Raw genomic sequence first — 24245 nt, 5'->3', positions numbered from 1 at the left:
TTAATACTGCAGTGTTTCCTTGACCTTCTCTCTGCCCTGGTCTTGCCTTGTTGTGGGTGAATGGTGTTTATTTGACTTTTTGTATTTTCCATGTATAACTGCATGAATCCTGACCACTCCCCGACCCCCGTCGCCATGCTAACAATGGCGGAACTTTTTTTTATTTACCAACACGAGGGAAATACTGTGTGGTACATATGAATTTTTAATTTATTGAAGCAGTCAGTTTTCATTTGTGCACTGAAATGAACTCTCCTCTGGTCTGAACTCTGTTTCACCTCATCCACAACACTTGATCTTTGCAATGAAAATGATATCAGTTGTGATTAAATAAAGATTAAATTAAAAGAAAGCACACGGGGAACGTCTCTTGTTTACTGAACATGTTTTATTTTATGGGAAAAAAATGAAACAATAACATTGGCTGAATGGTATTAAAATTGCATTACAAAAGAGCAAGTACGTGTCTTTATCAAGTTGTCAAATTCACTTTGAAAAAAATGGGGCAATTTGTATCGCTTACAGCACGTATTAATGGTCCAAAAAACATGTATCATTAAAATACACTTTTAATTAATGAGTTTTAGTTACTAATTCTTTCCACAAAGTCATAAAAATTCCCCAATTCTCCCTTTGCTTTTCTAATTTTGATCTACTAATGAACAATAAAAATAATACTAATAAATTACAGTGCAATTTATAAGAAATACCTGCTGGGCTTTTCTGCCCGTCCTTCTCTACTAGCTCTACTCTTCACTCGTTACAAACTCCCACAAACACCCACTCATTAACTGGGTGGACATTTTGGCACAATCAAACCATTCGTGAAGATACTTTGTGTCATGATGGAGCGAAGCCTGCGAGTCAGTTCAGGGAGACAACTCACAAGTCATGTTCAGTACAGAGCAATTTGATACACAGCCTTGGAAGTACAGTGGTCCTGTCAATGCTCATCTTATTGCCACTCTCTGATCTTGTTTGACCACTTTTAATGTATGCAAATGAGGAGAGACAAGGTCAGAGCCTAGACATCAAACTGACCTGCAGAGTACTCATTACAGTACAGGCTAGTGAATGCTTTACGGATGTCCCTTCTCAGTTTATAAACACTGCTGCTTTTCTTGTCACTCCATAGATTTCAAATTTTTGACAGCAATGTATGGAAATAGGGAGTGACAAGGTCAAAGCCGAGACACCAAATATATCCCATACTGTACTCATTACCCTACAAATCCAGTGAAGCCTTGAAATACTCCTGCTCAGTTTATAAAATTGCTTCTTTAATGGTCACTCCCTAAATGTCTATGTATTGATCATGATCTATGGAAACAGGGAGTGACAATGTCAGAGCCTAGACACCAAATATATCCTGCAGTGTGCTAGACACAGCACAAATCTAGTGAAGCCTTTAAAATGTTCCAACTCATTTCAGAATCCCTGCTTCTCCCATCGTCACCCTATGAATTCTGTTTATCACACTGTATGGAAATGGGGAGTGACAAAGTCACAGCCTAGACACCATTTATATCCTATACTGTACTTGTCACAGTACAACTACAGTGAAGCCTTTGAAATGGGTTAGCCTGCTTAGTTTATAAATACTGCTTTTCTTATTGCCACTCCGTATATTTCTGTGGTTGTAATGCACGGAAATAGGGAGTGACAAGGTCAGAGCCTAGACACCACATATGTCATTCTCCACACACTGCAACACAAATCCACTGCTGCTTTTAACATTTTCTTGCTCAGTTTCTAAACATTGCTTTTCCTATGCCAGTCCCTACATTTCTATGTGGTGATTGTATTGCATGGACACTGGGAGTGACAAGGTGAGAGCCTAAACACCAAATGTGTGATTCTCCACACACTACAACACAAATCCACTGCAGCCTTTTTAAAGTTCCCTGTTCAGCTTATTAACAGTGCTTCTTTTGTCATTTATTTGTGAATATTGACAAAAGTTACGGAACCAGGGAGTGACAAAGTCAGAGCCTAGACACTGAATGTGTAATTCTCTTCTATCACAACACAAATCCAGCACAGCTTTTGCAATGAGGCAGCCGTAGCAATGATGCTTACTAATTAGTTTGCACTTCTAATTTTATTGTCACTCCCTCTTATTTGTATGGGCCGAATTTAATAGCAGGAAGTGACGAGTGCAATCTACACACCAAATATCATATCACACTCAACTCAGTACAACACAAACCCACTGGAGACTTTGTAATAATGTGGCCGCAAGAGTGCTAATGCTGTACTGATTAGTTTGCAAACACTGCTTCATCAAATTGTCGTCACTTCTGATCTTCTCTGAGCTGATTTCCAGTGAATGCAATCAAGTAGTAACATGCCTACTGATGCCATCTTCCTGGTGAAATTGCAAACACTGCCTCACCGTCTTATCATCACTCCCTGATCTCCTGTGTGCTGATCTTGGTGTATGCAAATGGGGAGTGACGAGGTCAGAGCTGAGGCTGTGCACTCACATACATTTGTTCTTGATGAGTTATCTGACTGAACTGAGCATCACATGCAGCCAACAACGTAAACCAAATATGACCTGAACTATAGGTTGTATCTAAAGTTTAAATAAGAGTCAGCCAAATCCATACAGAAAGAAAAATAAAGTGACAATCTTAAAATGTTCTTCCTTCCATTTTCGATTAGTTTTGTCCCTTCTGGGTACCAGTTAGGGGTGGGCGACATGGATGAAATCCTCTTGAGATACATGATTGAACATGATACACACGGTAGTATAATGTGTTTGCTGATAAATCAATTGAGTTGAGGGTCATCTGGTGAACACGTGGTAGTTGCCGCAGTTGTTTTGGGGATCATAATTTCATCGAATAACTAAAAAGAAAAGTGTGTTACAAGGATACACAGTATGGTGTAAACAGTACAGCAAATTCAAACTGAATGATTGTATATTTCATCATATCGTCCACCCCTAGTAGTAGTTATTCGCTCACATATCACAGCACAGGACTGTTTATAGTATGACACAGTGGGAGAGAGGTGGAAAGCTTGAAGGTGCACCTTTAGCACACAGTACCATACCAGACCTGAGGGAAGAGTCACAACTTATTCAGATCACAGGTCTTTGTGGGTTAACTACAAACTTCCCTTCCCGTCATCAGTCATCATACAACAAAAATATCAGCAAACTATGGATAATCTAGTCTGAAAGTTGTGCAGGGAGAGACCTTGGAGGTCATTTCCTGCTATATCAGCATGCTAGTAAAACCAGTCAGCTACAGGACTCTGAATGTCTGATATAAAACACACAGTAACATGTTTGATAGGTCATGTTACTTACAGTACAGATGTATAACAACCACGGTCAAATGAGTGAGAGCCAGCATTCAGATTAAAAGGAAGAGATCTGAGACTAAATCAAGATGTAGTTGAACAAAATGACTCTCCCTGGTCCCTGGAAACATCTGATCTGAGCAGACAATCGCCAACTCATACACAGCAGAATAAAAACAACACAACTGGAATACCAACAGTGCTCTCAGAGGAAAAACAATAAACAGCAGCAATTCCAAAAAAACAACAATAATAATAACCTGATCTACAGCAATAATAGTGATAGTTTAATGTAAAATTAAAAGGTTTGTTTGAACTTCCCCCAAGTGTACACGAGGGAATTGTGGAAGACAAACAGATAAACTACAACAAACTTCTCTTATGGACAGACGACATCTGCGGCCTGCTCCAGCAGCACAAGCATGCTGTTCATCGAAACAAGAGCTTGAATTTGATCGAGACGGTAGGAAGATTAGAAACATCCCTTATTTTATACATGTGCAGCAGCTGTTCCCACTAACACACACAGTGAACCAGTGAGATCCAGTGAAACCAGTCCCTTTTAACCGTAGCTTAATTCTGTGTGTTCAAATTACAGATGACATCAACAATCTTGCACTAAATGGGATTTCCAGGACATGTCAGACTTTAACTCATGCCAAGTGAACGTTTATCACTCACTGGTTTGTTTGTGTTTCTAGGACAACACTATGTATGTTCAGTGGTCACGACTGCTCCAAAAAAAGATCACTTTTAGGACATTAATAAAGACATTATGATTACATGTTGAGAGGATTTTCTTTTTCAATGTTTGTTTGTAAGACAATTTCATAGCATATCTCCAAAATCATTCGATGTCATGCATTCCTGAATACCATAATGTGTGCATACATGTTTTTATCATACGGATTTTTATCTTTACACAAGTTCTGGGCTATTGTTCCAATTATCTGTGAACCTGATAGCCGCCACCACCCACGAACTGCTTTAAAAATGTTTTTCAAATTCATATTGTTTAAACAAATTAAATCATGAGGATGAAACTGAAACCCATTCAATCAATTCTCGCTATTTGCTGTCATTAAACCAGCAATCAGCTTGTATGCCTTCATGTCAGTGCAGCAACAGATGTTTGCGACACACAAAGACAAAAAAATGTAAAATAAAATAAAAAGCTTTTTCTATACAAGAATGCCAAGTGACTATTCCCAATATCTGTTGATCATCAGTACAAGAGATAAAAAGATAAAAGAAATGAAACTGAGAGGTGAAATGTTGTGAAAGGAAGGATTTCTAATGAAAAGATTCAGCTACATCCATACTCTCCACATCCTGAAACACCAACGCACGAACATATTAACACACACCAGTGTGGGTTCTCAATTCAAACTAATGGACGCAGGGTGGGCCAGAGCTGTGCGGTCACCACCACTGACTTGTGCAATGATATGAAAATCAATACATGTGGTGAAACAGTACCAGACAATGCCGGGCAGGCTCTCATGAGAGCAATACTGAAAACAGCAACGCAGTGTTTCCCATTTGAATCAAGTTTTTTTTTTTTGCCTTTTCTCTTCATGTCTGGAGTCAGAGAGGATGGACGGAGGATGGCAGGAGTAAAAGGGGGAAAGGAAGTTAGTAGGAAACATATTTCACTGACGGCAAACACAGCTCACCCTTATTGTTTACTAAAGGTTACTGTAGGTCTAAACGTCTACCTGCCTACACCTTTTCCTTGTGTGGGTGCTGCGGCGCTGTTCAGGGCGATGCTGATGATTATGACACCCTGTACTACTGAACATGAAAATCCCACTCCAACTCTCACTCAAACTGGTTTGTTTTCTACTCAATCTATCAAATGTAAAGTTAGCAACAATAAGACAAAATGTCACCTGAAATAACATTCACAGTGCTCTAATAAAAACAAAACTGAAAACAAAACGACAGTGATGAAATGAAATGTTCTAAACAAATAAAATGAATAAAAACACATCGTGGCCAATCTTGTTATTTTCCTTCCTTTTTCTTTTTGTGAAACTCTTCCCTTCAGCCACCTTTTGAGCGTGAGCCGTCCAAGTAGGGCGTCTTGTTTTGCTTGTATTTGTAGCCTAGTGCCAGGTGGTGGCGACGGAGAGCCTGTTATAGATGCTTGTCCTTGGTGATCCCATTCTGCACGTGCTTCCTGCAAAGAGAGACAATGGAGAGTCAGGACACTGAGAGCATAGGAGTCCCGGACAGGACTGAAAAGGAGAGAATACACTTGTCAGGTGAGGTGATCAGCAGATGTGAGGCATTAGCAGGCGGAGAGGATATCAGCAGGGTTCAAGGCCGGGCAGATAAGGAGTGCCACATAATCACATCTCCTTATGGTCTCAGGCTCTTTGATCCTATCTACCTGTGAGGGCCACTAGTTACACAAGCTCAATGTGAGAGCTTCTCTTTCTGCATCTGCTCCTGCCTTCAGGAGAGGAGAAAGTACCAAAGGGAATACATTCTGATCCTGTTTAACTTACCAAATCTTATACAGCATCAGCTTACTTCTGTAAATATTCCAAACTAATAGAAAAGTGATAGGGACTTTGGCAGTTTCAGGGTATTCCAGAGGGTCAGTGGTCAAAGGCTGCCATGATAATCAGCAGATGATAGAAGTACACATGACAGCCGGCCAGGGGTCTAAAGGCAGCGCCTCAGATAAAGATGGATGAATCCATAACTTCAGATAAACGCACGGAAAACATCAGTTTTAGTCAAGTTGGCAGTTTCTGGTTTACAGCTTTCAAATAGCTGACTCCTCATTAACATATTCAAGGGGGACACTATTATGCAATACAATGGCTTCTTGCATACTAAAGCTCTACTGATGAAAAGAAACTATTTGTAAATTCCCTCAATGTTCTCTTCAGTATCCTCTTATAGAGGCATGATTCATATAATAACCACTCAGACGTGTTAACAGAGGACACACACAGCTGTCCACCAGCTGCAATATCTGACTACAAAATCAATTCACTATTGTACCACAACTCACCAGAACAAAACATTATGATACCCAAATTATAACATTAAAAATTACTTTGTGAGACTTGCGTGGTGAAATTTCAGGGTAAGTTCACTCTAAATCAAAATTCCGCCATTTTCTTCTCACCTCTACGCGGATGAAAAGTCAAGTATATCTATCTATCTATCTATCTATCTATCTATCTATCTATCTATCTATCTATATATATATATATATATATATATATACATATATATATGTAGACACACACACACCCTCAGCATGCTGTCGAGCTCAGCACACACTTCACACTTCATGCTAACACTTTTAGCTCAGCAGCTACAGTGAAGATTTCGGCTTAAAAAGGGTGTAAATAATATCATTTCAAAATCAATTTTGGGTCTCAGGGCTTCTGGAGATGTGGATCACACCTGGCAAGCTGTATGGAGCCATTTTGTGTTTGTTTTTTGTTTGTTTTTTTCACCTGTTTTGTTAACATTTAAAATAAGTCCCCATCTAATTCAGTTGTTACATAGAATGCTGCAAACACTGGTAGTGTGGGCTATAAAATTCAATTCATTCATCATCGGCATGAGAGAGAGAGCATTGATTAGTTAATTAATAAAAATTAAAAAAATCACTTTTGGGTGAATTTACTACACCATATCTATACCGAGAAATATGCATTAGCCGGGCTACCAGCCGCTATTATTTCAGTCAGCCTCAGCTGTGCTTTTTGTTCTGTGCCAGTTAGCAAATGTTAGCATGCCAACACATTAAAATAAGGTAAACATCACACCTGTTCAACATCAGCATGTTGAGCATGTTAGCATGCTGATGTAAGCATCTAGCTCAAAGCACTGCTGTGCTCACGTATAGCCTCAGAGCTGCCAGCATAGATGGAGACCTTCAGTTCTGGTTTTTCAGAGTACTGCAACAGGCCTTCCCTCATCTTAAACCTACCGACATACTGTTCTACAAATCTTCAAATAGCACCTTAAACTGCAGGTTCAGTTTCCTGCCAAACCTGCTGCCGGTGAAAAACAACTCAGCACTACTGTGAAATCTGTCGGCAGTTGGCTGGTTTGTTTTTACACTCTAAGCTGAGGTCTCCATGTCAGACTAAATAAAATGACGAGGTCTGTTGGCGCAGCTCACCCCTGGGCAGAGATGTGATGTCCAGCACCATCATCGTTGTTTTCTGCCTGAGGGCGTCTAAGCAGGCCCGCTGCCGTCTTGTTGCCGTCCTCGTCCTCGTACTCTCTGACATCGTTTACCTCCTTCATCTTCAACACCTTCACCACGAAAACCACAATGAACTATGCAGAACATGAGAGAAAAACAGGAAAAGCAAATGGATGAGATTGGGTCATTGTTTCAGGTTTCCTGTAGTCAAATAAAACATTAAGAAATCTGTTTCTCCTCACCAGGAACCAGTAGATGTTCATGAGTAGCAGCGCCAGGAGAAGAGCATTGAAGAAGAAGTAAAAGGGGATGCTGGGGACGGACTGGAGGCTGGACACACATGTGGCATACAGCACTTTGAGAGGGAACCAGTAGAGACGGAACCAGAACCTGAGACAACAGAAACAGAAATATTATACATTCTATGTCATCATCGTTAGTAAGAACCAGGCAGGAAAAAGCGGTCTGACATATGGTGTGTGTGTGTGTCTGTGTGTGTGTGTTTCTTGAGCCTCACCAAGTGATGCTGAAGCTGACAGAGCCCATGTTGGAGAGGATGTCATTGAGCAGGAAATAGCCTCCTCCTCTGGACTTCAGGTAGACATTGAGCTTGGTGAACTCCAGCTGGATGTCATTGATGTCGTGGAGGAACAACACCAGAATCCCTACGTTGTGGTATCTGCACGGCAGAGAACATACAGTACAGTATGTGTATATCAGTCCTATACAAGCAGGTGTCTGTCAAACCAGCAATCTTTATAAATGTGTGTATGAAAAAAACCTATTTGTAAATAAGATATTGTTGTTCAATGCTGTTTCGCAAAGAAAGATTAAAGGAGCAGTTTATTTTGAAGACTTCCAGAGAAGATGAAGAAACCTTTTTTTTTCCTCAGTTTCCAGGTACAAAAAATAAAGTTGGTGCTTAACAGTGAAAACTGTCGCCTCAATCTACCCTTTTCTGTGAAATAAATTTACGACTAGCTTGCCATTTGAATCAGCTAATGTTCAAAGCAAACAACGCCAGATCCATGCACCGCAGCTATGTTCAAGCTAGATGGCTTACCTTAGCTTGGATCATAGTTAGCTAATTGGTCGCCCCTGCCTGGCATCGATCTTGGTTAGTAGAAAGCATGGTTCATAATATACACATTGACAATCGCCAACTAACATATCTACTCCGATAGTATTTTGCTCGCAATAATAGCAATAGCAAGAAAGCCTGCTAAAGTTAACCTGCTACATATCAGTATTTTGCCACGTAAGCAAGCTAGCAATATGTCCATGTTCGCAAGCAAGCTAACGTTAACTAACATTAGCCAGCTAAAACCAAAATATCACAATATATTTTATACACTTTGCAGTAATGTTAGACTTGAATTTTGAACTTTGTGGTACATTCTGTGTTGTGATGGCTGCCAGTCATTTGATAACATTGATGATGATGATCACAATGGTGACACTGTTACCACTGTTATGCACACATAAACATCACATCCTATGGATTTTTTTCTGGAAAAAATGTCCTTTAAATAGAAATCATTCCACCAGCTGTTATGGCCACCAAGAGTCAGAGATGGTCTAATTTTTGGAGTAACGTGACAGTCCCAAATTAGCACGACATCAGACATTACCAATACAAAGCCATCACTACAACATTCTTACACTTTGCATCTTCAAACTAGAAAAAAACAAAAACGTACCTGAAGGCGTAGGAGAAGCTAATGAGCGCCAGCGTGATGATATGGTGCACCACCATGACAGCCGAGTCCTTCCTCCATGCATCCATGTAGACTGTAGCATAGATGGAGTGGCCGTAGAAGCTGCCCTGGATCAGATAGGCTATGGCAATGTCTGTAGGCACTGACATACCACTCTTCCAGTCTGGAGAAAGAGACAGAAAAGAGCTCAGAGGCCTGACAGCACAATAAGGATGTCAGCTTTCACTTTGAAATCAACTCAACGAATCATGAACTGTCAGCAAGACCAGACAGTCGATACAGTCTTACTCTTTGTTTAATAGTCATCATCAAATATGGTTTCATTCTGGTTGCTTTATCTGTTTGTTGGCAGGATACAAAAAAACTTCTTCTAAAGGTTTCGGTTAAATTTAGGTGAAAAAGTTTGCCTAAGGTTGCTACTGGTTTTTGGTACATATCCACGTACAGTAACACTTCTTGGTGTCTATATATAACAAACCAAATGTTTTTTTTCGTCAGTATTTCTACAAAACTTCACCAAAGATGGTTTCTGGCACATGTTGATGAGCCCGTCATACAATTTTTCAGTGACCTACTTCACACAAAACCATAAATACGTTTGATGACATTGTGTCTACAGGTGGCACTACAGCAACATGATACATTTTAATGGGCATTACCTCAGTAAATACACAGTGCAGAGTAAGGCTAACCCTCTTAAAACTACACAAGTCTCCAAAAAACATGGATGTCATCAGCCAATCGCAATAACTTGTTAGCCATTTATGCATTTTTATACAATTATGAAACAAATGCCAACTCAAGATTTTACATTTTCTATAATATATGTGAATTTAGAGAGTTGTTCAGCTTTTGGTGGAGGTTGGCACTCATTTAGAGCTTTTGTCTCATGTATTGTAATTGCATTATCTTCCTTCTTGTTGTTTGTTGTTGAGCGTCTCAGACTATGGCTCACACAATAAAACAGGGGGAGGTGAGTGTGTCTTCACTAACACAAAATTGAAAACAGGCGATACCCAGACCTATTCACAACAGTCACAGCTTCTTCATGCAAAAACAAGTGAAAGAGGCAGTTGTGTGTCAGCAAGTGCTAATATGACACAACTCATTGTCTCTAAAGGTACTAGACAACTATTAAAGCCAGAAGATTTGGATACAAAGTTAAGCTGATGATCCTTCAACTGAACTGGAACTTTTTCAAAACAGGCACATTTCCGGTTACAAATGACTGTGGAGTGATTTGTTAATCATACATTGCTTTAAGGTGATTGGATCTGCATTAAACTGAAAACCTAATTTATGTAATACAATGATCAAATGTTTAATGTACCAATTACTTTTATTTCTGTTATTCAGTGTTTCAATGAGAAGTCACTGCATTATTAAGTGGATTTGCAGAAGGATTTTTTTTTAAAATAACATTTTAAAATAAATGTGTCTCCTGCTTTGCAATTTACCTATTTAGGTTTGTCCAAAATTGTATTTACAAGGTTTTTTCATTTACATCCAACCGATGAGCCACACTGTAAAGGTCCATCCTACAGATAAGTAACAAAGGATTCATCTTGTGTGTATAGTGAATATGTTACAGCAGGATCACTGTTATACACATTTGGACACAAATGCAGTCCAACCTTTATCTCAAGATAATGAGCTATATACAGTCTCTTCCGGGGAGGGGGAGGATACCAGATGTGAAGGGTCAGCTGGGGAAGTTAGTATGCAAAAGAGGAGGCTATGTTCAGGCTGCTGGGCCTAGCTCATGTCTCCGAAACCATCAGATCAGATGTTGGACGGAAACTTTGTCCTCCAATGTTTGAGCACGGTTAGTCTCTAGTGGGATGGGGTTACGTTGGGGCCTTGTGTAATGTTTATTGATTGGTCCTTCCGTCATTAAACATTGAGAAGAAGGCTGCTAGATAGATCACAACAGAAGAGCTGCCAAGGGGCGGCATGGGAAGACTCTTTTTCTGTCCTGGACTCTGAAGCTTTTTAACTCTCTTTTTTCCTTCAGAAAACAGACACACTGTCCCTCCTCCTCACTTCTGCCAGTCTTGCTTTGATTTCTTCTGTTTTTTTTTAGCTTCACATCCCTCACTCCTTCTCTCCCACTCCCTCCCTAACAGTTCCGCCACATTACACTGCCTCAGTACACATCTCAGGCTGACAGCTATTAGCGGTGATGTAGCTCTTAAAGATCAACCTGGCGCTGTCAACCAGCCTTTGCTAGCTCCACTCAGAGCAATGGAGATGGACCGAAGCCTTGACACCTCTGTGTCTGATGGAGAAAGATAAGAGACTATAAAAGACATATCTGGATCCGGAGCTCAACACATCGATCACCCAGTAGTGATAGGATGATACTCATCACACAAGTTCCCTGTCAATGACACTGACCATTATGTGCAATTATGCAGATAATTTATTGCACCAGTGCACCAGGCCACATGTCCTGTATGAACCACCATAAATACAGTATCTCTCTATTTGAATTCTCAAAGTGATGTTTTACCCCCATAGAGGATTAGGCCATGCGGCCTTCAGCATGCTGCTGCTGACTTCAGCTCCTTATCTAGCCTGAGAAGTTAGGTCAGGGAATCACTCAGTTACAGTACTATTCAAACACAGCTTTTGTGATGGACCAGATTCAAACACTGAAAGAGGTAAAACGGAGTAAAGTAAATTTAAATTCAAGACAGATTCGGTTATCAAAATGTTCTATTTCTTTTCTTGATGCTGAGCAGAGTCAAATCATTCAATCAACAGATCCCAAAGAGGACAAGTGCATCATACTTTGTGGTCACACTCTTCTGTATCTTACTGTAGAAGACGGAGGGCGGGTCGTGGAAAAAGGAGTAGGAGGTAAAGAAGAGCAGGTAGGTGCTGTATGACCACGACATGGTGTAGAAGACCAGCTTCCACGCGCTCTCTGGCATCTTGGCAGCATCTTTGGGCATCAACCTCCACCACTGGGCTAGAGGCTGCAGGGACAGAGCAGAGAGAGGAGAAGAAGTCACATTCAGAGCGTATTAAACTTGTTTCCTCAGGCTGGGTGAACTGCTAGCAGGCCTTTGGACCCAATTACTGAATCATTTAGATGGAGTTCAAGTTGTGTGGTGAAGCAAACAATTCTGTTAATGCACTGTTGTGGCTTTTCCACTGAGATGAAATCACTCTGTTGCTTTTGTTTTCACGTAAATAACCATTTATTTTTTCCATTATGTAAAGACACAAATATCATAGCCGGAGACCACATCCTACAAGTGCAAGAATGAGCAGGGACCCTTCGAGAGAAATCTTAGCCAGAATTTTCTGGCTGGTGGGACCACAGATGTTTTCCTTTTTTACAGGGATTTTAACTGTTGCAACATCTCGTGGAACATTCCTCTGAAGTAATAAACACTGGCTGCAGAAAACAAACGGGCCTAAATGGAATGAAGACATCAAGAGGATTGTTTCTTCATATTAAGCATACTTGTACGACAGAACATGCAGGACACAAGATGGTGAGAGATGTTCCGTAAAAAATGACAATTGGTAACTTGTCTGCACAAAGTTCAAATCAATAATGGCATATTTTAGTGAGAGAGAATCTAATTCAAGTTTATAGTTCAGGGCTGCCCAAAGTGGGTTCCTGGGCCATAATGTTTAAACTGGGCCACCAGATATTTCTGGAGAGTAAAAAAAGAGGATATTTAAAGGTGAAATATGTAAGAATTCTTTAAATATTAACTAAGATTATCAACAGAATGTGAAGTATCATGTTGAAGAGATAGCTAGTGAAGGCAGCATGCTAACCAGCTAGCCCTGACTGGGCTTGGTCCAATTTCCTGCGCTGTCTGAGCTCCTACACTTCCCCTGGTGCTCCAAGCTCACAGTCCGGACCACGAGCTTCACTGCTACCTGAGCTAACTTGCTAATGACAGCAACTAGACGCATCAATTAGCACTAACTGTGGTGAAATGCTGACCCCTATGTGTTCTAATTATGAATCAGAGAGGTGGGAAATTCTTACATATTTCACCTTTAAACAATTGTGAAGTGAATCTCAGTTTATGCAGTTTTATTTTTGAAAGAAAATGTTCTTTAAATATGCAGGATCCCAAATACATATTTCATTTTCATAGAGAATGCACATTGAAGTTAATTGGGATCGTAATACCAATTGCATATTACAAATGCCACACAATTGGAGTTTGCGGTTAAGTTTCGGTTTTGGCCCTCAAAGGGAGAAAGTTTGGCCAGCAGTTGGATCTGTTTGTTTTGTTGTTGACTACACGCTCTACACTTAAACTTCATTTATATCATACCTTATATTGAGATGTCTATAAAAAGTGACGACCCACTGTTGGCCTCTTGCCTGTGCTTCTGACAGTCTCAGGATGTTGTTGTTTTTCTAAATGAGAGTTTACTTCCAATTTACTTACTACAGATACTTCTGCAAATACTTAGAAGTATTGTACTCAGATAACAGTGACACATGCTCTCTCTTCCTCTCTGTATGTCGTTCTCTTCCTAACACACATGTGCACACGCACCTTCATCAGTAAGCTCCAGTACGTAACAATCATGTGATCGTCTGCCCACAGAAACTCTTTCACAAGTCTGCTTATGGTTTGCTTTGCAAGCAGAAATAGAGGAAGTGAGAGAGACGACTTCTGATGTCCTGATGTAGCCTGATAACAAGACCCCACTCACTGTGTTCGGTGGTGGCACCACATTATCTTCCTCCAGACCCTCTCTAATCTAACTGTCTCCTCACTCCCATACTTTGCCTCCCCTTGAAATTCCACAGCCTAAATCATATTAATTCAATTTAAAGAAATAAAGTAAATGCAGAGAGTGAAACTGACAACAAATGTCAAAGACGAGCAGACAGATAGGTAAAATAGATGAGACAGGTACGTCAGTTAAGCTGTAAGACAGGCAGGTGTTCAGTGTTTCATAAGTGTGCCAAGACAGGAAACCGAAGCCAGCTCACCGCCTCATAAACAAAATGCAACACACACAAGCTCAACCCTCAGATGGTGTAACAGGAGGCGGGAAAGTGAAAGTCGCCGGTGTCAGTGATACAGTAGATCTCAGTCAGTTGTTACCAAGCAGCTAGTCTCTAGGACATGATCCGACAAGGCTCAGTGACCAATTACATGACAAATTAATGGAGAGAGACTTGCCTCGGCCAAATGTAAACCATGCAGTCTGAGAAAGTCTCGTCCAAGTGGATTCACAAATTTAATTCTGTCTAATACTTTTCCTCTCTGTCTCCTGGCTTTAAAAGTTAATTGTCTCTTTTTTTTCCGTCTGCCTTTTTCTTTGTTTCAGTCTCTCATTCTGCTGTTCTCTGGATCTGATTGATTTCCTGCGTCACATAAAACAGAGTCAAAACAAGACGGGGAAGGAAGCTGACGGGGCAACACTGATGTGAGATAAAAATGCAACGGCAACAGACTTTGTGATTCTCAATTGTGACACATGGGGGAAAAAATGGCAGCATCAATGGGGCACATGATCCCAACCGCGGCTGCTGATTGGTTGAGACTGTGGAGACATGTGTTCAGTAAGTCATGACCGGGACGCTCACCACCAGTCTCGCAGTACATCTGTATCTATCAGCCTCCTCCCTTCTCTCCCCCTCCTTCCCCTTTATTTGTCACTCTTCTCAGCTCCCTCGTTCTTTCTCTCTCCACCCCGGCGTCTCCCCCCTGCCTGCGACATTTATTTATAGAAGCCAGCTGTCAGTACACAGCATACCCCCTTGGTCTTCCACCACATCACCCCCTCCGATACTCAAAGAAATAAGCCTACGCACATTCAAAAAGGCTGACCGGTGGCTGATACAAGCAATGCATCGGCAGCTCCTATCTTACTTGTAATCACCATTACAGCTGCCACACTGCTGGTGCACCCATAACTAATTCTTCCACATCCGATCTGCTCTCTCTGTACTCTCCTAACCGCTGCTTCACTATGCCCGGTTCCCATGTCATTTCCTCTGTGTCATCTACAGTGCATGTGGCTACGTTTGCACTGCAGCTAAACTCAGCAGTGACAGTGTACGCTTACTGAAGTGCACCATGGCATGCACCAAACATCACTGTTTGTGTTACATTCATAATACTGACTGCATATTTTTGCTTTGATAAATCAGGAATAACAAAGAAAGAAATTCAAAAAAGTTTTTAAAATACAACTCTAAAAAAACAAATACCCCCCAAGACTTCTTTCAGAGGGAGTCAAAAGGACCTAACAGGCCAAACACTGATTAAATTAAGATTTAAATATGAAACTCTGAGTACAGCACAGAAAGAAAATAATTCACAAACTATTTTGATGATCGAACAATCATTTCAGTCATTTTTCGAGCAAAAACCAAAACCAAAAACGCTTCCTATCTTTTGTCTTTCAGATCTGGACTGCTGGTTGGACAAAAGAAGCAGCCAGAAGACGTCACTTTTGAAGCATATCCACATGTTAATCATTAAAATGATCAGCGGATTAATCAATAATTAAAACTAGAACTAGGCACTCAGTAGAGCTATTACCCCCGCCAAGGCAACACCAGTAGGCTTGGACGATGTCCAAAATTTTATATCACAACATTGTCCTGCGCAAATACTGCTACAGATGATATTATCGCCGGGTATGTCAAAGCGTTGCATGCGTGGCTCCATATCAGGCCAGTTATCCTGTAGTAACCTCCGTCAGCCCAGTCTCATTCCCACCTAGTCAAAAAACAATGCCCGCTGCCTACACTGCCATGACAGCTCTGTGATCTCTTTCTGTTGTGTTTTTAAACATAAAAGCTTGAAGATGCCATAACAGCAGTTCAATATTCTATATTGTGAAAAATATGATGGCAAATATCGCTATAATAATAGCTCATTTTGGCCCAAGCCTACCCAACTGTGCCCTGCTGCACTCACCCAGAGATACCAGCCACCTAAATATGCCAAATGTTTTTCATCAAAATCCTGAGAAGTTAACGAAAACTGTCAATAAATGTCCAATGTGAAAAAAAAAATCTGAATCGGTCCCTTAACCTGGATCCACACCAAAGGCTGATGGGGTCTTTTCTGGGCCAAGACCCATCCTCCATCCAGGTTTTGTGGAAATCCATTGAGTAGTTTTTGTGAAATCACTCTGACAAACAAGCAAACGGACACATGTGAAAACATAACCTCCGTGGCAGAGGTAATTATCGTTGGCTGCACCCCTTGTTATCAGTCTTGGCAGCCTTTATTTATGGCCACTGAAAACGTCCAAGTGCAATTTATTACTTTATACAACAATAATGTCATGATAACCCTGCAGAGTTGTCAGTTACTTCCACGTAACGTAAACTGTCTGAAGGCATCAAACTGTAATTCCTGGATCATATTTCTTCTTACAGTACATCTAGCAACGCATCCAAACCAAAGCAGCCCCATGCATTTTTTAATGCAGTGCTGTGTCTGCATTATAACTTAGCATCACTACAGAACAAGAATTTTCCTGATTACATCCAGTTTCAGACACACGATTTTAAGAGTAAATCCAAAACCCAAACATGTGCAAAGCCAATACTGCAGGTAAAAAGTAGGGTATAAAACTGTCAGTGGCCTGACACAGCACCAGCGACTTGTTGATGGAGTCTTGAGGCTCAGTTACTAGTATCTGCGTGATGTTTTTGCTTCCTGGTGAGTTCTGGACAGAGGTGGTCCCTCTATATTCTGGTCTCAGACTTAAGCGACCAGAACCGCACAGCAGAGACAAAATCTTTGTTTCAAATGCAGATTCTGAGATTATATAACAGCCAGCCAATGGCTCCATTCTTGTCTCTCTGTGCCAGCCAGCCCACCATCACACAGGGTCCCTATCCACCCACTCTATCTATCTACCCTTTAGGTTTCAATGCCAGCCTACAGAGTGGGGGTATAGTGGGTCAAGGACACTGAGATAATCCACTCGTCCTCTGTCGGATAAATGACAGGGCCTTGAATTACACTCAGCTGGGACCTACGACCATTCAACAGCTCCCCCCTCTCTTCCTCTCTCTCTGACAGACAGACTTTGGCTGAACTCGCTCAGGGCATCGGTGGATTTCATTTCACTGTCTGCTCAAGAGAGAGAAGCCGTCTTAAACCAGAAGGAGAAAAAGAAAATTATAGAGGCAGAGCTTGTGTGGAAGGAGAAAGAGTCAGTGTGAAAGAGACTTCACGACAAATAAGTGGTTCCCTTAGCAACCATGCAGGGATGCTGGCAAAGCCCTACAGTGTGGCTCAAAACTCCCTTCATCTGTCTCACGCTCCAGTGCTTCCTCACCCGTCCTTTCACCCTCTCTTTCCCCCCTTGCTCATCTGCAGCTGCACCCCATTGCTGCCCCTTACGCCCTTCCTGGAAGGAAGCGATGGGAGAGGAGAGAGGGGTGAATGGACTCCACTGGCCTGTTGCATAAGGAGATGAACTGGGCCAGTGAGTCAGGATGCTGGCTCATGTGTGGATGTGTTCAATAAGGCTTGCGCTCTCATTCAACCTTTTTCATTCTTTTAGCCCTGCCTGGCTTCAATCTCTCTGGCTATTCTGACGTCACTCTGTCCGTCTCAGTGTCACTTTTAAATCCAATTCTGTCACAGGTTCCCTTCAGTTCCCTTTAAATCTTTTTCCAGACAGGGGGGCAAATAGCTTTTACAAAGGTTAATGAAATGGATAGCTGGAGTTTTAGTCTTGATTTACATATGCAAGCACCTATGCACCTATGATTAACATTTCATACAACACTATTTGCGGTATGTTGTAAGAAGGTTAGAATTTTCTGACACTATTTCAAATATCCCCTTCCTTTCACATCATTTCTACCTGACCCCAAACAGAATATCTGCCTCTATAAAGAGAGAATGAGCTCATGTACCTCACCCTCCCATCTCCCTCCTTGTCCCTAACAAGCTGATGAGCGGACAGCTGTCACTGGGGATAAAGCTCTCTCCTCAGAAGGAGGTATATGGATCCAGAAAGTGCTTCCTTTGCTGAATCTATTTATTGAGGGGAACAATATTTTTCTTCCATGTGACAGCTGGTATAAAGTGTTCCTTGTCTAAATGATGTGTTGGAGGTTTTAGGCCCAAAATGTAAGAAGTGTTGCCTTCACCCGTTTATCTAATCCATCTCCTCACTGCTACTTCTTACCATTCTGACTTTCAATAATGTAGGGCCCTATGATTTCCGCGATTACAGAATTTCGGACGGAATCGCGGAATTGGTCGATTAAAACGGAATCTATTTTTTAACGCGGAATATTGCGGAATTTGACATAATTTCACTGAAATGCTGTTTTCGTGTGGAAGACAAATGTATGTCTGAGGAAAAGTGCACGGAGGGTAGCAAATCTGGGTGGCACAACAAGCCCCCTCCACAGACTGAGCCCCTCCCCTTCAAAACAATGTAAGAATGGCAAGGGGCTGCCCACGGCTCTGTCTTCGTCAGCGAAAAAACTGTGAAACTCAACATTAACCCCTCAGTAAAGAGCCAAGCAGGCTTGTATGTGTCAGGTGAACTTCTGTTTTGCAAATTCTGCCAACACTCAGTTGACTGGAAGCGTAAAAATACGCGCAATGACCACGTACTGTCCAAAAGCCATGTGAGAAACAAGGGAAGAGAACTGATGCAACAGATTGTTCAGTCATTGATAACATATAATTTTCACCTTTTATTGCTACATGTATAACAATGTAATTGGATAACTTAATATTGGTAATCAAAAATAAATAATGATTAATTGCTGATGCATCAGTGTCAGAAAACAACTGATCCCACGGGGGAATCTGGCTGACATGCACATTCAATAAGATTAAAAAGGATTACATTCTGGACATGTAAATCAAGATATCAAATTGTAATAGAAGTGGAAATACTGTCCATTTCCTTTCCCTATTTTTTTTCTTTTCTTTTTTTAACTGATCAAAACAAAAGCATGTCAGTACAGCTCCACAATATATTTTATCATTATCATTATTAATTTATCATTTCATTTATTAATTACATCAATAAATGAAGGGACATTTAAAACTACATGTGCAAGCTAATGTTTTTTTCTTCTTTTATCAATAATAATCTATAATTTCTATTTAATTTGTGTCATTTACATAAAAAACACACTGTTTTTGGTAGTAAAATAAGAGTCAAAGGTAAAAAAAAAAATGGGATTCCCAAAGATTAAAATTGAAAAAACGAAAAAGTAAAACTGAATTTGGGAAAAAAATAAGCCGGATTTTATAGGGCTAGGACTATTTTTCGTGGATGTAGCTAACTGGTTATTTCGGGAAATGACACCCCCATCCTTAATCCCAGCTACTCCATTCCGATCGGTTGAATTTTTGTCAAACTGGCAGAATTGGCTATGAACTTGGAATTAAGGTTCTCATTGAAGACCTTCAAGTAGTCAGCTCACCAATGTAAGACCAATACTGGTTAATGGCAACTTTTTCAGTCAACCATGACATCCATATCTTATCTATTCACTGGAAGCAATTAACGTCAGACAGTGATGCATACTGGGAGATGAGTCCACCGTTAACTGTTGAGTGACTTAATAAATGTACCACAGATGAGACATTCTGCGGCGGCCTCTGACCAATCAGATAACCATGACAAAAGAGGAATGTGATTGACTTAGAGGAGAAAAGTCACACAGTAATTGAATCATACTGGGAAGCCCTCACATAAACAATCCACACTGACATGTTCAAGTCAGACCAAGGTACCGTATGGTTTAATACTTATATTTCTTATCTAATATAGTTGATGTTTGTATACAGCAGCAGCTAAGATTAACCTGATAAAAAATTCTTAGTTACTTTTGCACATAGAAAAACCCAAGTAAAAGCAAGAAACAAATACTTAGGCCATCTTGCTTTGCAGCTTATAGCCACAACCATTCTCCAACTGTTTTTTGTGAACACTGTAAAAAGATGGCTTTATTGTTACATATTGAAGGATGCTGTTTTATATATAAATATAGGATAACACATATATGATACATATCTTTTGGTCAAATAAAATCCCTACTATCCCATATTTACCCCTCTTTTATATAGATTATTTTTGCATGAGCCCCATGTACAAAATGGCAGAATCCTTACCTCAGTGACTCTTTAATCACTATCAACCTAACACAACACAATTTCTTGTGCAAGCATCAGGTTTTCTGGGTGATTCTTGTCTTCCAATAGAAACCATCATTAGGCACAGAATGAGTCAAACAAGTCAGTGATATCCTTGCAGTTGTGGCCTTGACTGGCCTCGTTTGTTTTGTGAGACCGAGCAAGAACGAGTAAAATGCAGTTGAGTCAAAGACGAGACCTTCAAAAAGTGGTCCTGAGACTGATTTGAGCAAGAACAATCTCAAGCACATTTCCGTGGCCATTTACTGCATGTCGTCCTGACTTTCTCCCCCCTTTCCTGTCACTATCTCCAGCTGTCCTGTCAGATAACATAAAGGCTAAAAAGACCCAAAAGATATATAAAATATCCTCAACTTGTCTCAACAGACACCTGAGGGCAACACATGTTCAACTGTTAGTTCAACATGACAAACAGCATGTGATGGGTTTTTTTTGGTCTTCCGACATGGATGTGGCTGAACTCCCATGACTACAGATGGCCTGGAATACTGATGCTGAACCAAGAGGCTGCCTCAATGTTGGAAGTTGATTTGATTAAAAACACACGATTAAGCGAGGCACCGCCACCACCCAGCAAACTAATTTGCACGCAAGTACGTGACTGGACGAGCAGCCGCCTTGCACCCATGAGTGAGTAAATAACCACAAAATGACAGTCTGTAGCAGCTGTGTGTGCTGGCATGTAAAAAACACACCTTGTCCAGGCCCAGTTCTTACTTTTCTTTTTTTAATGACCAGTGTAAAATGTAGCTACTATTCAACAGCTTCCATGTGTTTGCAGATAATGACATAATCCTAAAAATGCCATGAATTTGATTAGTTGAACTATCGTTCTAAAGTCTTTTTCAATACTATGAAACAAAGCGCTTTCAATCTGTTTTTTAATTGTTCTGGCAACTATTACACACATGACTTCATTGGAAGGAGAACCGCCAAAGACTTATCAGGTTTTCTAGCTAAAATTAAACAGTTTCAGTTCCCGCTAAATAAATGCATTCAACATATTCAAATAAAGACAGGGTGGGTATGCGTAAGTTTGCACATGGTTTCCCAGCACATAACTATGTGTCACAATGTGTGTGTGTGTGTGTGTGTGTGTGTGTGTGTGTGAGAACGAGAGAAAGAGAGAGAGAGAGAGAGAGAGAGAGAGGGAGAGAGGAGGTGCACCTGTTTGGAGCATGTTGAGCCGATTAGTCTGCCCCAGTGGAGGCATTAACCCCATACTTAGTTATCAAATTAACTCCTGGCGCATCAACATAAATGAATGTGGTCTTCACAGCAAAATGCTTTCACACGATGCATAAAATTACACAAGTTCTATGAATGATACCACAGATTTGCAACATGGTATACTGTGTCTTGGAAAAGTGTTATAAATTCATGTGTTTAGACCTACATTCTGTCTCGGCGTTTGAAGAATGTTTTTATTATAGATTGATCTGCTGATTATTTTCAATTAATTGTTTAGTTATCATAATTTCTCAGAGTCAAAATGGCTAGTGTCCAACCGGCACATCTGCTGGCCGATATGATCATCTGATATTAGCCTATCACTGATATATGGGTGTTGGCATATATGTTGTCCAACATGTGTTGATAAGGAAACGTCTTTAGAGTGATTGTAAAGCAGAGAAATACCTACCTAATATCAGAATCGGTATCAGCAACGGCCAAAAAAAAAATCATGCATCAGTTGAGCTTTGAAAGTGATTCTTCTTTTTGTTCAACAAACAGTCAAAAACTAAAAGACTCTTCATTTACTATCACAACTGACAAAAAAGCAGGACATCAGTACATCTTTGATGGAAAAGTTGAGATAAATCTATTATCAAAATGTTCATGGATTAATAACCTAATCATTGCAGCTCTGGTCAAGACTACCATGAAAAAACCTGTTTCTCACACATTGGGAAAATCAGCTTCTGAGCACTAAAAAGCTGCATATTTTTCACCTGCCCACAGATAACACAAAGAAAAATGTAATCACCTGCTGTCCAACCCTGACTCTCATCTACACAATGACATAACAGGCTCTTCAGCTTGTCACATTTGATTATACCCTCCGGTGAGATGTAGTTTAGTTTAGTTTTCATTATTTCTTCAATCCTCTATCTTTTACTCTAGCTTCAACATAAAGGCTAATGCTACCTAACCCAGGGCAGTGCTCGTTCACATCATTCAGTCATATTGAACACACGATAGGCAACAGCAGTGCTGCCAATAATCAACATGATTGTCTTGAGTTGAGCTAATAATCATACATTTATCATGTAGGATTGCTGTCGGCATTAGCTAATTCTTGAACCCTTCTCTGTGTATCATAAACATTCATTCACTAAGCAAGCATGCTGTTATATGTTTGCTGAAGATGGTACATATGTCCTCTCCGCAGGGACAGAACATTATTTTCCTACCCTGTTACATTTGCTCCCCACACACAAACACACACACACAGAAAAAACTGAAATGGTATTAAGCAGCACACACTCAAGTGGCATACAGAAAGCTCTTTATCTGATGCAGTTGTGCATCCACTTCTTTTCATTTTGCTCCGAGCAGAGAACATCAAGCTAGTGATGTGTGGTAGTATGCTGTTTATTTGAGTCCAGTGACTACCATGGGAGTTCATTACTATTAAAGATGTCTCCGTCTTTGTCCCCATACTGCAGAAGGAACAAAACCTTTACCTTCTTAGCTCTTAACTCTTTCATATTCTCATATGTTCTAGGACGGTTAAAGCTACAGAAAGATGGTGGAAAATTAAGAGTATTAAAGGAACTGTCTCAGTGAAGTGTTAAGATATTCACTCAAGCTGCTTCCTGTCCAAACTGACAACTAGAAGACATATGGCTGTCATTCATAATGCACTACCCATGCCATTTGGCAACGCAGAGAGAAAGAGGACTGGCTGTGTCTATGAGTATAAATGCAGTGCGTGTGTCTGTGTGTGTGAGTGAGTGAGTGAGCTTTCAACAGGCCAATCTAAGTGTGCATCAACAGGCGGAGGTTCATGAGCTCACAATAATTACCCACCCACTGATAATCTAAAGCTAGCTAAATACAAACACACACTCAAGCACAAACATTTATCGACAAACAGCAAATGTTGACTGCTAGAGATGGGAAAATCAATGACGCACTACTATTTCTTTTTCAGAGACTTTTATGGCACATTAATGGCAGTTGTGTCTGTTTTAGTTATGCAGTTGTTTTTTATTGAGGTCAAAGTGGCCAAAATGATAAGTGAGCACACATGGGGCGGAAAGTAAAAACAAATGTGGAGCACGATGACACAGGCAGACTTCAAGCAGCAATTGTCCTCAGTGCTTTTATGTAGTTCAGAGTTGTAAACTCTGAAAAAAGACATTTCTGGCTTGATAACATAAGGAGCTGAATAATAAATACATATCTGGCAAGCAGTATCTGGAAATCTGCCTGTAAGGGTTATCTTGTTCATTCAAAAACTATGATATATATAATGATGTTTAATGGAGTATATAAATACAGAGTTATCTGTTGATACTAAGATTTAAAATAGTGTCGTATTGAGAGATCCCTGTTGATTCCTAACCCTTGGAATGGCTGATACTATTAACAGTGCTTACAAAGCCACAAGACACAAGTGATAACGCGTGTGTTTGTTTATTTGTACTTCAAACAGGCCAGAATATTATACACGTGAGCAGCTCATTCCAGGCTGATGATTACAGCTCTGACGGCCTCATTACAATGACTGTCTAATGAATAATGATCGGATGTCTGGATTAAGGTTAGGTTATTGGTTCAGGTATGGATTACAGCAAGGAATAAGGCAGACTGGCAGAAACACATTGCTGGGCTATGCCATATGGGTACACAGACAATGAATTTAATAAA

At 40.5% G+C, this 24245-nt stretch overlaps 1 protein-coding gene across 1 annotated transcript in view; it reads right to left on the bottom strand.

Moving 5' to 3' along the window:
• Positions 1-370: 370 nt before the first annotated feature.
• cers1 (ceramide synthase 1) overlaps positions 371-24245 on the bottom strand; it is a 35474-nt gene continuing 11599 nt past the window's right edge. Inside the window, exons 2-7 of the mRNA XM_030433700.1 lie at positions 12035-12194; positions 9196-9376; positions 8013-8174; positions 7738-7885; positions 7469-7629; positions 371-5494 (exon numbers count right to left, since the gene is read on the bottom strand). Of these exons, the coding sequence (XP_030289560.1) occupies positions 5452-5494; positions 7469-7629; positions 7738-7885; positions 8013-8174; positions 9196-9376; positions 12035-12194 (855 nt within the window). The 3' untranslated portion in view covers positions 371-5451. The remainder of the gene's footprint in view (positions 5495-7468; positions 7630-7737; positions 7886-8012; positions 8175-9195; positions 9377-12034; positions 12195-24245) is intronic.

The sequence above is a fragment of the Sparus aurata genome, chromosome 11, assembly GCF_900880675.1.
Source record: "Sparus aurata chromosome 11, fSpaAur1.1, whole genome shotgun sequence".
NCBI classification, from domain to species: domain Eukaryota; kingdom Metazoa; phylum Chordata; class Actinopteri; order Spariformes; family Sparidae; genus Sparus; species Sparus aurata.
This window is presented reverse-complemented; position numbering and strand designations above follow the sequence as displayed.